At 36.6% G+C, this 15,851-nt stretch overlaps 1 protein-coding gene across 1 annotated transcript in view; it reads left to right on the top strand.

Moving 5' to 3' along the window:
• The first annotated feature begins 642 nt into the window (after positions 1 to 642).
• The window catches only part of BIVM (basic, immunoglobulin-like variable motif containing), a 100,821-nt gene continuing 85,612 nt past the window's right edge, over positions 643 to 15,851 (top strand). Inside the window, 1 exon segment of the mRNA XM_070465909.1 lies at positions 643 to 945. Within this exon segment, the coding sequence (XP_070322010.1) occupies positions 643 to 945 (303 nt within the window).

Genomic DNA, 15,851 nt, shown 5'->3' with positions numbered 1-15,851 from the left:
TATAAAGATGCAGTATTAAATCATAATTGCATAAACTGTAGTCTATGCTATACCACTGTAATAATTTTGTAGCCACGTTCTATCGTGGTGAGCTCAAGTGTTGGGAGTAACTGCTTATAACATGGTATGATGCTAACAATCTCCATGTGAGCAGTTTGTCTCTCCAATAACTTGTATACAGCAGTGAAAGGTGATCTCTCACAGTTCTTGCATATTATTCATTATGTTTGGAGCAATACCATAAATCTTGTATAGCACCACAGAATGCAGATGAAGTGTCACTAGTGATACTGGTGTTCCCAAGAAGCAGAGAAAAGTCATGACATTACAAGAAAAAGTTGAGTTGCTTGATGTGTACCATAGATAGAGGTCTGTAGCTGTGTTTGCACATCACTTCAAGATAAAGATAAATTTATCGTGAGAACTGTTGGGGAAAAAAAAAGAATATGCATGAAGCTATCACTACAGCTACTCCAGTGGGTGTGAAAGCTCCATTATTTTGAAATAAATTTTGCTCTTGTACTGAAAGTCCAACTTTTATGTGGAGACAGGATTGACATACCTATGGACATAAGAAAGATATACTGATGGACTCTAGTATAATTTGAGAAAAATTGAAGTTATTATATGATGAACAGCAAAATGAAGGAGAAGGATATAAAGCTGGAGAATTCAATGCCAGTAAACGGGTGGTTTGATCATTTTAGGAAGAGGTTTGTCTTAAAAAATGTTAAGATACCATCAAAGCTAAACAAGAAGCTGAAGAAAATGGAGCAGAACAAGACAGCAGCCTCTAGGTACCGCCAGAAGAAGAGGGAAGAACAGGAGGCTCTCACTGGTGAATGTAAAGATCTAGAAAAGAGGAATGAGGTTCTGAAAGAGAAGGCAGACTCCCTGGCCAAGGAGATCCAGTATCTTAAAGATCTGATAGAAGAGGTTCTCAAGGCAAGGGAGAAGAAATGGGTCCCCCGGTTAGGGTAGTCAGGAGTATGTGTGCTTGTATATAGGAGGCTGAAGCTGTGTTTTAATAAATTATTTTGCAGTGAAAGTAAAAAAATAAAAAAGTCAAGATAACAGGAGAAGCAGCTTCTGTTGACAAGAGAGAGCAGAGGAGTTCTTAGATGCCATTAAAAATAAAAGATCATCAAGAAGAAAGGATATCTGTGTGAGCAGATTTTTTTATGCAGATGAAAATTCCCTATTCTGGAAAAAGAAATTGCCACAAGGACATTTGTTAGTAACAAAGAGAAGCGTGCATCATGGTTTACATCAGGAAGGGATAAGCTAGCTTGACTCTGGTGCACACACGATTGGTTTATGATCCAGACCACCCTTATAATCTCTAAGCCTTGAAGGAAAAAATTATACAACAGCTGTGGCTATTGGTTGTGTAACAGGAAGGCTTGGGTAATAAGAACATTTTCTTAAAGTTTTTATTCAAGAAAAAAAAAAAGGCTTTTTCTTGAATGGCTCCACTGATGTTTTGTCCCTGAAATCAGGAAGCATCTTGGCAGGAAGGCACTGCTTTTTGAAGTTTTTTTTTTTTTTAATTAGACAATACCCTTGGCCATCGAGAATTCTATGAGATTAACAATAAAGTCATCAAAGTGGTCTACTTGCCCCCAAAGCAATCTCTAATTTTGCCTCTAGATCAGGGGATCATAAGGACATTTCAGGTTCATTACACATGGTACTCTATGGGAAAGACTGTCAACATTATGGAAGAAAACACTGACAGAGTATATGAATGTGTGTAAGGACTACACCACTGAAGATGCCATCATTGTTGTAGAAAAAGCTGTGAAAGCCATTAAGACTGAAACAATAAATTCTCGCTGAAGAAAACTGTGTCCAGATGTTGTGCATGACTTCACAGGATTTATGGCAGAGCCAATCAAGGAAATCATGAAGGAGATTGTGGATGTTGGGGGAAAAAAATATATATGTGCTGTGGTGAAAGGGTTTTGAGATATGCATCTTGGAGAAATTCAAGCCCAAATAGAAATCACACCAGAGGAATTAATAGAAGAGGACCTGACGGAGATGAGGGCTTCTGAACCAGTGCCAAATGATGAGAAGAAGACATAGAGAAAAATACCAGGAAACATACTGACATCAGACAATCAGGCAGAAGGTTCCAGTTATTCAAGACTGCTTTTGACTCTTTTTAATGACATGGACCCTTCTATAATATTGGCACTGAAACTAAAGCAAATAATGGAAGGAGAATTGGTATTATATTGAAACATTTTGAGAGAACCAAAAAAGCAAAAAGTCAGACAGAAATTACGATATATTTCCCTAAAGTTACACATATTGTGCCAGCCTCTCCTGCAGCCCCTTCCATCTCCTCCACCTCTTCCACTCTGCCACCCCTGAGGCAGCAAGACCAACCCCTCTTTTTCCTCCTCCTCCTCAGCATATTCAGAATGAGGATGGTGAGGATGAAGGATCCAATTCCACTTAACGAATAATAAATAAGTATCATGACATACAGTTAATAAAATCATGTTGTGCATGTGTATGTTATCTTGTGAAAATCTGATAACTGTATGGCAAGAATAGTATGAGATATTTTTGTGTTATCATCATTGTCACCTAAGTATTTATCATTCAGAACCCTGTATGCAATATTTGCATTGAAGTAGATAGCTTCTCCTTCCATAGGCACAAGGTGAGTGATATTTAATATAAATTAATTGTGTGTTATTTTTCTTACAGTTTTGTAACTTTACTTTCAAAGAATTGCATTACTATACAGTATAGCTCTCTCTCTTGTAACTGGTGAGACTACATATCAGCCCATCATTACAGGTAAGTGGGTTTTTTCCACTACAATGATGTTTCTAATACTGTTAGAATACCATAAATATTTTACAACAATTCATTCTTTAACATATAGGCTAGGCTTCCATAAAACAGTCATGTTGTTGTTTCTTCATTATAAGTGCATGAATCATTATACCTGTAAATAAATATGAATTTCTTTTTCACACATCTTTTCATTTTTGATTCTAGAGTTTGTAATACTTATAGCATCTACAATGTTTACACCATATAAGATGATATTGATGCAAGTATTGATAGACAATTCATCTTGAAAACAGATGATGTAAACTTAAGGTATCAACAAATACAAGACAGTATTGTAAATGTGTTTTCCTTTTGATTTTCTTTCCTCTAGCTTATTTTAAGAACACAGGATATAAGATACATAAAATGTATATATATGTGTGTTAATATATAAACACATACAATATATATGTTAATAGACTGCTTATGTTAACATTATGGTTTCCAGTCAATAGTAGGTTATTTATAGTTAAGTTTGGGGGCAGTCAAAAGTTATATGTGCACTTTGAACTGTGCAGTAATCAGCACTCTTACCCCATGCATTGTTCCAGGGTCAATTGTACATTGTATGTGTGTGTCCATATATTTATAGTAAAATTATCAACAAATTCATAAAATTTTAATAATATACACTAAATTCATTATAGTGATTTTTTGAAGGGGGCTGATGCAACCAATGGAGGAGTCACAGCATAGGATGGAGAATAGTCAAGGCTGTTACACTGGTCCCAGCAAGACAGGATCACTTGAACTCAAAAATTAGAGAGCTGAAATCTAAATCCTGAGTTTTTTTAAAAAAAATTTACCAGCTGAACCTAATCCACTAGTTAGAGATCTCATATTTAATAAGCAAATGTATCACTTTTCGTTATGTGAAAATCCTCAAACTGAGATTGAACTTTCCTCATTATCAGACAAAAGGAGGCCCTGTCTCCTCACCTTGTTGCAAGGCTATGTAACAGCACTCACCTGTCACCAGTTTTTATAACTAAACAAACCACAGAGTTATTTATATAAAGTTCAACACAAAGCAGCAATGAGAAAACATATCAATGTACTGGATTTGATGAAAGCTTAACTTCTGCAAAATATTTGAGTCACACGATTTTGGCAGCTAAAAATCTTTTTTGCATGTTCATCTTTCTCTAATATATAACCCTGAGAAGTGAGACTTCATTAATATCATTTGCAAACTCAATATCTGGATACATCTATTCTACCAATATTTCATTTTAAATGGCACACTTCACACCTGAAAAATTGCCTATCTTGATATGACTTCCTAACAACAATTCTCTACACATATTTCAATGTGATGCTTATTCCAGGGACTTCAGAATGTTTCAGTCATGTCAACACACTAAACATGTATATTTATATATGCATGTGTACATACACACAAACACACACACACACATATATAGGAGTAGGAAATGACATCCCACTCTAGTATCCTTGCCTGGAAAATCCCAAGGACAGAAGAACCTGGCGGACCTCAGTCCATGGGATCGCAAAGAGTCAGACACGACTGAATGACTGAGCATGCATGCAGGTACATGATTTGCTACGTCCTCCTCCAGGGGATCTTTCCAACCTGGGGATTGAACTCACATCCCCTGCACCTCTTGCTTTGCAGGCAGTTCTTAACCACTGAGCCACCTGGGAAGTGTGTGTGTGTGTGTGTGTGTGTGTGTGTGTGTGTGTGTGTGACAGAGAGAGAGAGTGTGTGTGTGTGTGTACAAAGATACTGAAAACTCTTTATGCAGTAGTTTACTGATTTTCTTCTTTATAACTAATGCTTGGGATGAAGTGCCTCAAAATCTACTGGAGGTAAAATAGAAAAGCAAAGAGGTTAAAAAAATGCTATTAGTCTTGTTCTATTCTTTTTATAAAGGAAAGCTCAGATATATGATTGCTGGGGTTTCCTATATACATTTGAATAAATTGATTTTCCAGTGAGGAAAAGAAGTTTCAAAAACTGCTGCTTTGCACATGCAATTGGAGCTCCAACCTAAACGAAGCATAAGAGCTTATTCAGAGCATGACATCCTGTGGGTCAAGACTGAAACCAATGCATAATTATTCTAAAAGAAACTTCACTGTTGAGAAAAAATGTTTTCAAACTCAGATCTAAAACAAAAATTATAGAGCATAGAATAAAGACAAGTGCTGAAAAAAATTGCAGTAATTTGAAGAACTGAACAGCAATGGAACAGAGCTATATGTATTTTAAATCTCTAATTAGTGATTATATCCAAGAACATGAAATTAGGTGTATAAACAAAAATAATTTATTTTTAAAAGTATCAATGTGAAATCCAGTGGAGAAAATAGTCATAAAAATAAGACATCAGTAGACTATACATAAGAGAATGGCACATATAAAAAGAAAATTTTTACTTGGACTGAAAGACTGAAAAAATGTTTCAAAATTCATCGCAGATAATGCTAGAAAAAATACAACAAAATTTGGGACATTGAAGATAAGAAAAGAAGTTTCAGATCCTGCTAAAGGCAGTCCCTGAATATATGAATAGAAATAACAGGATTGGAGTAAAAGGATAATATATATTGTTTATTTTGAGATAAATCAAAACACGTATGCTCAAACTGAGTTGCCTCATCATGTGTCAATAGTATAACTGAGAATTTTAAGAAAAATCTTGAAGAAAAATGGCATATAACTAAAGAGGAATTAAAATCTTGATACATATATATTTATGTACTCCCAGCTCCAAATTCACTCTTGGTTATCTGGTATGTGAAAATAGAAATGGACTCTTTCAAGTATTTTTCTTTACCAGTTGGTATGATGCTAAACTTTGTCAATAAAGCGCACTGGAGAGGCATGGCAGAAGATGTACAAATAGCAAATATGCACATGAGAATTTGGAACTTTTACTTCTAGGAAATGGAATCGATGGACATTTCCCTTTTCCTTCTGCATAGTATAACCAAAAATGCTAGACATAATTTATTAAAGAAATTGAAGAGACTCTAAACGGTGGAGAGAAGACAGACAGACTGGCAACCTCAGAACCTGAGGAACAATATGGTACGGAGTTCCCTTAGATTTCTTTTCAACTCATATATCCCAGTCTTAGAAGCCAGCAGCCTGGAAATATCTAAAGGCACCAACAAACTGAAAGCTTCCATGAGAAGCCGTTCCCTCTAGCCAAAGGGCAGGAAATGGATAGTCTAGCAAGAGAGAAAACTTCAAAATAATAACCACTCTACTTTAAGCAAACACCACTGAGACAGCTGTGTCCCTACCTGCGCCATTACCAGCAAAGGCCAGGTGGGAAGTTTAGACTTCTGCTTTCATGGAGGCTGTAATGGGACACCCAATACCTTGCCAAGTTAGTATGAGACAAGGCCACGTGGGAAGCCAGGGCTTTCATCCCTTTCAGCTGATAGCAAGGTAACATTCCTTTTCTCCAGCATTCGTGGGACCATGTAGATAGACTGGAATTCCACTATCACTCAAGAGTAACCTGATGCTCACACTCCCCCTGGGTTGGAGTCACCAGAAGACTACTGAACAGTCAGGACTTTCCCAATTGCTTAGTGGTAATGAGACTGCCCGAAGCAGACTGTCAGTGGAGACCACAAATATGCATAAAACTCTCATCCTCAGGATTTGTTAGGTGTACATGAAGGTTGAGTAGGAAATCTACATTTCCTTTGCCACCTGCCAATTATTTGCCTTTGCCAATTCTCCAGGCCAAACTACTGCAGTGGGTAGCCTTTCCCTTCTCCAGGGGATATTCCAAACCCAGGGATCGAACCCAGGTCTCCCGCATCACAGGTGGATTCTTTATCAACTGAGTTATCAGGAAAGTCTTGCCATCTGACATTAACACAAAAGCACCCCCACTGAAAAAGCTATAAGAAGAGATACACTCAAAGATGATACAGATAAGTGAAAACATAGTTGTAAAAAATATTCAAATTACCCAGAATAAGGCAGCAAAGAGAAAACAGTGATGAAAAAGTAGGCAGGGGGTGGGGAGGGCAGGGAAGCAGGCACAAGCCCTAATAAAACAATAATTACCAATGTAAATCATTTGAATACACCAGTTAAAAGAGATTGACAGAGTAAAGTGACATGGCTCATCTATATGTCGTCTCTAAGAAACTCACTTCAATATAGCAGTATAGGTAAGTTTAAAAGTAAAGAATGAAAAAATATGTCACACAAACGTTAATCAAAGGAAAGTTCAGTTCAGTTCAGTCACTCAGTCGTGTCTGACTCTTTGCGACCCCATGAACTGCAACACACCAGGCCTCCCTGTCCATCACCAACTGCCGGAGTCTACCCAAACCCATGTCCACTGAGTCAATGATGCCATCCAACCATCTTATCCTCTGTTGTCCCCTTCTCCTCCTGCCCTCAATCTTTCCCAGCATCAGGTTCTTTTCAAATGAGTCAGCTCTCCGCATCGGGTGGCCAAAGTATTGGAGTTTCAGCTTCCACATCATTCCTTCCAATGAACATCCAGGATTGATCTCCTTTAGGATGGACTGGTTGGATCTCCTTGCAGTCCAGGGGAATCTCAAGAGTCTTCTCCAACACCACAGTTCAAAAGCATCAATTCTTCAGCACTCAGCTTTCTTTATAGTCCAACTCTCATATCCATACATGACTACTGGAAAAACTATAGCCTTGACTAGACGGACTTTTGTTGACAAAGTAATGTCTCTGCTTTTTAATATGCTGTCTAGGTTGGTCATAACTTTCCTCCCAAGGAGTAAGCGTCTTTTAATTTCATGGCTGAAATCACCATCTGCAGTGATTTTGGAGCTGAAAAAAATAAAGTCAGCCACTGTTTCCATTGTTTCCCCATCTATTTGCCATGAAGTGATGGGACTGGATGCCATGATCTTGGTTTTCTAAATGTTGAGCTTTAAGCCAACTTTTTCACTCTCCTCTTTCACTTTCATCTAGAGGCTCTTTAGTTCTTCTTCACTTTCTGCCACTAAGGGTGGTGTCATCCACGTATCTGAGGTTATTGATATTTCTCCTGGCAATCTTGATTCCAGCTTGTGCTTCCTCCAGCCCAGCATTTCTCATGATGTACTCTGCATATAAGTTAAGTAAGTAGGGTGACAACATACAGCCTTGATGTACTCCTTTTCCTATTTGGAACGAGTCTGTTGTTCCGTGTCCAGTTCTAACTGTTGCTTCCTGACCTGCACACAGGTTTCTCAAGAGGCAGGTCAGGTGGTCTGATATTCCCATCTCCTTCAGAATTGTCCACAGTTTATTGTGATCCACACAGTCAAAGGCTTTGGCATAGTCAATAAAGCAGAAATAGAAGTTTTTCTGAAAATCTCTTGCTTTTTTGATGATCCAACAGATGTTGGCAATTTGATCTCCAGTTCCTCTGCCTTTTCTAAATCCAGCTTGAACATCTGGAAGTTCACAGTTCATGTATTGCTGAAGCCTAGTTTGGAGAATATTGAGCATTACTTTACTAGCATGTAAGATGAGTGCAATTGTGTGGTAGTTTGAGCATTCTTTGGCATTGCCTTTCTTTGGGACTGGAATGAAAACTGACCTTTTCCAGTCCTGGGGCCACTGCTGACTTTTCCAAATTTGCTGGCGAATTATGCAAAGGAAAGTAGGAATGGCTATGTTAATGCCAAGTAAAGTAGACTTTAGACATAATAAAAGTGATTATCCACTGAAAATACATAGCAGTCTTAAATCTGTATGCACCAAAAACAGAGTTGCAAAATATATGAAATACTGATATAACTGGAAGGAGAAAATGTAAAAGCTTATAATTATAGTTAGAAACTTCAATACCCTTCACAAAAGAATTGATAAAACAGACAATCAGCAAGAATATGAAGTAATTCAACAACACCATCAAGTAATATCTACAACAGCAAATTACACATTCTTTTCAAGTTCCACACAACATATACCAAGATAGATTATATGCTAGATCATAAAATAAATCTCAAAGGAGTGTGTTCAACTATCATAGAATCAAATTAGAAATCAATAACATAAAGATAACGGGAAACAAACACTTGGAAGTAAAACAACACACTCTAAGTAATCCATGGGTGAAAGAGGAAGTCTCAAGGGAAATAAAATAGTTTGAACTGAATGAAAGTGAAAATACTACTTACCACAGTAGGCAGGACACAGCTAAAATAGTGCTGAAAGGAAAATTTATAGCACTAAATGCATACATCAGACAAGAAGAGCCTGTAATCTAACCTCCCACTTCAAGAACCTAGGGAAAAAGTGCAAAATAACCCAAAACAAGGAAAATAAAGGAAATATAAGAACAGAAATCAATAAAATTTATGGCACAAAAATATTACAGAAAATCACTGAAACAAATAAATGATTCTTTGAAAACATCAGTAAGTTTGCAAACTTCTACCAAGACTGAGAAAGAAGAAAAGAGAATACACAAGTTAACAATTTCAGGAATGAAGCAGGCGGTATCCTCACAGGTTCTGCAAACACGGGAAGAACATAAAAGGAAGGCCATGAACAACTTCAGGCCTTTCTTGGCGGTGCGGTGGTAAAGAATCCGCCTGCAGTACAGAAGACAAGGGTTCCATCCTGGGTTGGGAAGATGCCCTGGAGAAGGAAAGTGGCAACTGGCTCCAGTATTCTTGCCTCGGAAATTCCATGGACAGAAGCCTGGCGGGCTACAATCCATGGGATTGCAAACAGCTGGATATAATTTAGCGACTAAACAACAACACAACAACAATGATCAATTCCATATACATAAACTCAACAACTTAGACAAAATGCACCAACTCTTCAAAAAATAATTACTATAACTCACCCAATGTGAAACAGATCACTTAAATAGTATTATGTATAAGAACATTTAATATACAAGTTATTCATTAATTCACTTTTCATATAAATAAGCAAATAAATATGACTTTTAAAAATGATCCTTGTTGTTTTTACTCATTTGCTTATGTATTTATTTCTGGCAACGATTTTCATGGCTTGGGACATTGGCAGTTTGTTCAGACATAACGTCAGATGCATTGAATTAAATTATATGATATGATATGATATATTATAATATAATATATGGTATGTTATATTATGATATTATATATTATATTATATTATATTATATATTATATTATATGATTTCAGATAGTGCACTTCTCTACTGATAAAGAAATGGTAACCATGTGAAATAAAAAGCTCCCCTAAAAAGAGCAAAATTAGCAGACAATCTCTTCTATGGGTCCATTCCTTTGATCTTGCTTCAAAGAAAACATTAACGGCACTTTGTTTCTCTTGGTTGCTTCCTTTCAAATGAACCAGCAGATGCCCTTTTAACCCCTATTCATGGCAAGACTGCTTTCACAGAATGCTATTATCTGGAAGCTTCCTTATCAGTGCCACTGTAAGCTCCTGGACCATAGCATCGTTGTCTCCGGACTGAGAAGAAAAAAGTGGACAACGGTAACAACTAAGTTTTAAGTTCTTAAAAGTCTTTTAAAGTTACAGGCAAACATGGTCCTAAAACAAAACATAACAGAAACCCACTCATCCTTTAATATATTCTGGCAAGAACAGCAGAAACAAAATGTCATGCACTTAACTGGTATGTGGAAGCCTAGAATGTAAATATGAAAAGTGTAAGAATTTTTATAGCTTTCCAGCTCTGGGAGATAAGTGGTATCTTTGTAATGTGAAGAGAGCCATTTTCATTATCACAGGGCCTTGACAAGGAGCTTCCCACACAGCTTATCAAGCCGAATGCCACTAATACAGCCGGAATACTGATTCTATTCATGCTTTTGTTATGTCTGAAGGGTGAATTTTATGCAGTGGGTGAAATGAATGCACTGACAAACTGATAGGTCTCCGAAATGGCTATTGATAAAAAACAAGCTTGATAAACAGATTCTCAGCTTTCTGCATTGCTTTGGGAACACTTATTTTTCACCGTGACAGGAATTGTCATCTCTACGTCCTTCCCAATAAAGCCACACTCCCTTTTACTCTCACCAAATCATGACTTTCAACTTCAGTTTGTCCTACAAAGGATGACTCTTTCTACATATCCTAGGCCTGGTCGGGTTTAGTCATCCATGAATACCAATTTTAAAAGTAGAAGAGAAGCAGATAGGACAACCTATGTTTGAGTAAAGCCTGGGGTCACTTATAAGTGGCTTTCATGTTCCCTATCCTGTCTTAGCCCCCTGCAGCTGTGAACTGGAATGGTTCTCTCAGTTAAGAGGAAATTGAGGGAGGGAGTAGAGACGGTGAGCCACTTACACAGCTCAACCCTGTCCTCATCCCACTGTATTCCTTGGTTTTCTTGATTCTAATGTTTTCAACACATCACCTTTTGACCTCATGACTCCACTCCTTTCATTATAGACTTGGTCTACATAACAGTTTCAGCACACCAGAAACCCTGGATATGTGTTTGCTGAAAGAATAAAAGAACAAATAAAAGGATGAAAATAAATATATAACAAGTTGTTTATGTGTTTATTCAGATGCTTAAGTATCAGGTCTCTCTCTCTGATTCAGTAATTACTTTTTGTCCTTAAGATGTTACTCTAGGGGTGAGTGAAATTATTTGGTGAATGGTTACAGAATAAAAAGTCACCAAATAAAACATCATTACTTTATATAATAAGATATTTTTTTCTCTCCTTTGCCAAAAGTATAGTTCAAAGTAAAAAGGGATTTGGAATTTTTATTTATTTTACACTACAGAAGTCAAACAATATAAATCATGTGAATGCGTAGACATGCACATAACTCCAACTATCCTATGTACTTTTCCATTTTCCCTTCTGAAATTGTTTCTGTCAATAATTTTGATTTAGATCCAACCAAAAGGGGAGAAAAAGAAAGATTTAATCAGAAGATTGTCAAATGCCTGCATATGCCTAAGAATTAGTGGATATTATAGTATTTTAAGTCTGATATGTTTACTTCTTGGAAAGGCATCTTTTATAGGCATTTTTTTTCTAGAAATTTATTTACTCACAGGAATTTTAGACACAGTTTCATATTTTTAGCGATTATCTACTCGTGTTGTATATGTGTGTTATGCAGTCCTTCCTGCATACCAGTTGATGGCCTAAACATTAAATAATATGAAAAACTATTTAAAAAACATCAAATTTTAGAAATGAGATTCTAGGCATTGCAGACATGGAACTGGACTATTTAAACAATAAAAGGCTCAAGATTCTTTCAGGCTACTTGTAGGTTCAAGGGTTTAAAGTTTGCATGAGTTAATGTGTAACTTAAATAGTCAGTTTCACAGAATCTTGAGGGTCAGTGAGTTGCCTTATCTCTGGGAAGAGGATATGGTTCTTCCTGTGTTTAATGACCCTGAAGGGCAGGGCAACCCCCTCCAATATTCTTGCCTGGAGAATCCCATGGACCGAGGAGCCTGGCAGGCTAGAGTCCGTGGGGTCTCACAGAGTCGGATCCAACTGAAGTGACTTAGCACACACGCACAGGCTTAATGGTGACGATGGTAACTTCTTCACATGACTAATTGTGAAAACATATTTGTGAAAACTGTGCCTTTAAATTATGTTACTTAAAGGTTTACACAGCCTGGTTTCACATTTCCTCACTTGCCTATCTTCTTCCATTCTACTTATCTACACTAAGCTCCAGTTAGCCCAAACTACAGCCCTTCCTCTGCTATCAAACAGTCAACTGGACTGTTTGTTTGAGATGTGTATCATCTCCTTCTGTATGTCTTTCTCAAGTTATAGATCTTTCTCTACCACAACACTCCAGAAGGGCAAAGATTCAATCTTATAAATTGAAGCTCCTTCCTTCTAAAACCTAAAGTCCCTCCAGCTTGGACTAGTTATTTTAAGTCACAGTAAGAGTCCAACAGTTAAGTAGAGCTCTGTTCATTTGTGATATGTGAAAAAACAAATAGGGTGAGTAGATTATAGTTCATTATATCTGAAATTAGTAAAACCTATAAACAATTTTTGGTTTCTCTCTGGAACAGAATGGGTCAGAACAGAGTATTTAACATCCTATTTCCCATAGAGCAGGTGATTGACTAAATGTTTTCTTTATCAACCAGTTTAACCTGCTTATTTTTTTTTGTTACTGAATTCTGAAAGTCAAATGGTCTTCTTTCCTACTTGTCTCCTCCACACTGTGTTATATTGGTGGGGTCAGGGAGAGCAGAAAAAAGGGGGCAACTTGGTAAAAAAAAAAAATGATTCTGCTTCTTATTCATGAACCACGAGGGAGGAAGTAATTCAGGAAAAGTGCTTAGGGACAAGTGAGTTGCACTGAGGTATTTTCAGTGGGTATGGATTAGAAATTGAAATTATAATTAGAAGTAAAAATAGTTTACAGGTAAGTTAAAGGGGAAAAACAAAAGGAATATTAAGCATTCAGTTTTGATTCATGTTGTAAAAAACTATTACATGAAAAGTCAAATTGCAAAACAGACAAAAGTAGAGATCTTTATTAGCATTGTGAAATATCACTTTATAGATATCATGACGGGGTCATGAGCCCAAGGACTTATTAGAAGTCAGATTGAATAAATAAATCAACAAATATTGTCTGAGTTTTTACTATAAGCAATTATTAAATAGCAAATTAAATGATGCATATACATACACATACACACACCCCAAGAATGTATTTTAAACATCATGAATCAGTTAATTTATTTGGGTTTAACAACATTTCTGTTTAGCTTAGACTTGGTATAATAATCATGATACTAATAATAATAGTCCATTATTTTTTTGTCTGATGTGTATGTTATGTACTTCATATGAGTTTTATTTCATCCCCAGCTATCAATTCTACCAGTTAGGAGGTAAAATCTTTACTTTATGGCTGAGAAAATAGACATGAGGAGATTTAAGACTCTTGTTTAAGTTCATTTGACTAGTAAACATCAGATCTGGACTTGAATCCTTGTTGTTTTGACCTGGTTTGAAAACCAGAGTCTTTACAACATCATGTTACCTCTCCTTAGAGGAAGTGTTAGTAGTATGAGATTTTGATGACAAAGTTATATAAATATTAGTTTTGATGGTCTAAAACAAGTATGTTTGGATTAATTGTTGTCTAGATTGATGAGATTATTTTAAAGTAAATCTAAGGAGATGCATCTAATTGCCATAATTCCATGTTAAAAGATGATTTGCATGTACATATTTTCTAGTTTAAGCAATATAGAGTAATAATTACTTGGATGACAAATTTCATTAAAGATGTTTTAAATAACTGGATGGCATTTGGCTAGCACACTATGTAATAAATGTCTTATTGAATTTAAATTAATTCCTATTTGAGCACCAAATTTAAATGGCAATCTTGCTGATAAAGTAGGAAAACCTAAATTGTAATGGGTTAGCATGCAGAATTATTCAGTGGGATCTGTAACTCCACATTTCTAACAACAAGAAACTGATGCTGCAGAGGTAAGGACAGTACTGTGAATAGCAATACCTTACAATTTACCTATAATTTTACTACATGCAAGACTCTGACTTCTTACTTTCCACAAGGATTTTCCATGACCTCCAATTTGAATGCCCTTTATCTTGACCTCTACTTGTTGAAATTCTATCCATCCATCCAACCATCCATCCATCCAGTTATCCAACACCATTTTCCATAGGTGCATTTGTTGGTCATTTTTTCATTTTTTGGCCACACCATGTGATATACGGGCTTTTAGTTCCCTGACTAGGGATTGAACCTGTGCCCCATGCACTTGAAGCATGTTTTCTTAACGACTGGATCACCAGTGAAGTCCTGATTTCTTGGTCATTTCTTCATGAAAATATTCATACTGACTTTAACATCTTCCTACATTTCAGGTGATCCACCTGAAAAATCTGCTCAGGTTAGTTCCCTAGCTAATCCCCAGACTGTTCTACAAACATGAAGTTCAAATGATGAATGGTTCTCAGTTCTGGCTTCTTATTAGAGTTCTTTAAAACACAAAATCTAGGACCATCCTGCAAAGTCTGATTTAAGAGCTAGATCTGGAACAAAGCAAAGACTAATATTTAAAAACAAAAAACAAAAAACTTTCACTGACTCAAATGTGAAGTCAAACTTAAGATAGATTGATTCCTCTATGGAACCACACCAATCTTGGTTTAGATTCCTGTATTGATAGTTGAAAAGACATTTTCACAGGTGGTTTATCATGGTGACTAAGGTGGGGATCACATACTCTACAGACATTAGAATGACCTGTTGAACATTTAGCACATTCAACTGCATGCCTGGACACACCTCCAGAGTTTACAATTTATTACATTTTGTAAGAAATCAAGAATTTTAACAAAAGTTGTTAACAAAACTTATTTTTAAAGAAAGGAAAGAGGGGAGGAAAGGACAAGGCTATACCAACCCTTGCAAGAGGCTACAAAATAGTACCAGCCACCTTCCTATACTATGTTCTTCTGTGGCCCAGCAATGACTGCTCTACTATGGATAGCTTCTAGATTCCCTTCTGGAGTGGTTTTTCATGAAGTTAGTCATGGAACATGGATCGCAGCTAGCAGACGTCTTGTAGATGTCTGTGGTTAGTCATGAAATATATCAAGTACTAATTCTAAACGCTATAAGAAAATAAAGGAAATTAAGCTGGAAGAGCAAGAAGGTTCAGAATGGCAACTAGTTGATGAAAAGAAGGAAGCACTATAGGAGCTGGGAAGGAATTCCTGTGGTTGGGGGTGCCTGTGAACACAATGAGGAGTGTGTGTATGTATGTGAGAGAGACAGACAGACAGACAGAGACAGACAGACAGGTTCTATAGAGGTACTCCAAAGGATAAGTGTCCTAGATTTGATCAAACACTAAACACCTCACTTCTGATGCATCAGTCACATCTAACCCTGTTTTCCCTGATCAGTTTCCAAGTTACAAGAGACAATCTAGTCCCATTGCAATTTATATTTCTGACATGGCACTGCATTATTCTGTCTGTCTTTTTAAAAGATTCTTTCCATACCT

Source organism: Odocoileus virginianus, chromosome 4 (genome assembly GCF_023699985.2).
Source record: "Odocoileus virginianus isolate 20LAN1187 ecotype Illinois chromosome 4, Ovbor_1.2, whole genome shotgun sequence".
NCBI classification, from domain to species: Eukaryota; Metazoa; Chordata; class Mammalia; order Artiodactyla; family Cervidae; genus Odocoileus; species Odocoileus virginianus.
Note: the sequence above shows the minus strand (reverse complement) of the source record. Positions and strands in the feature narration are given on the sequence as shown.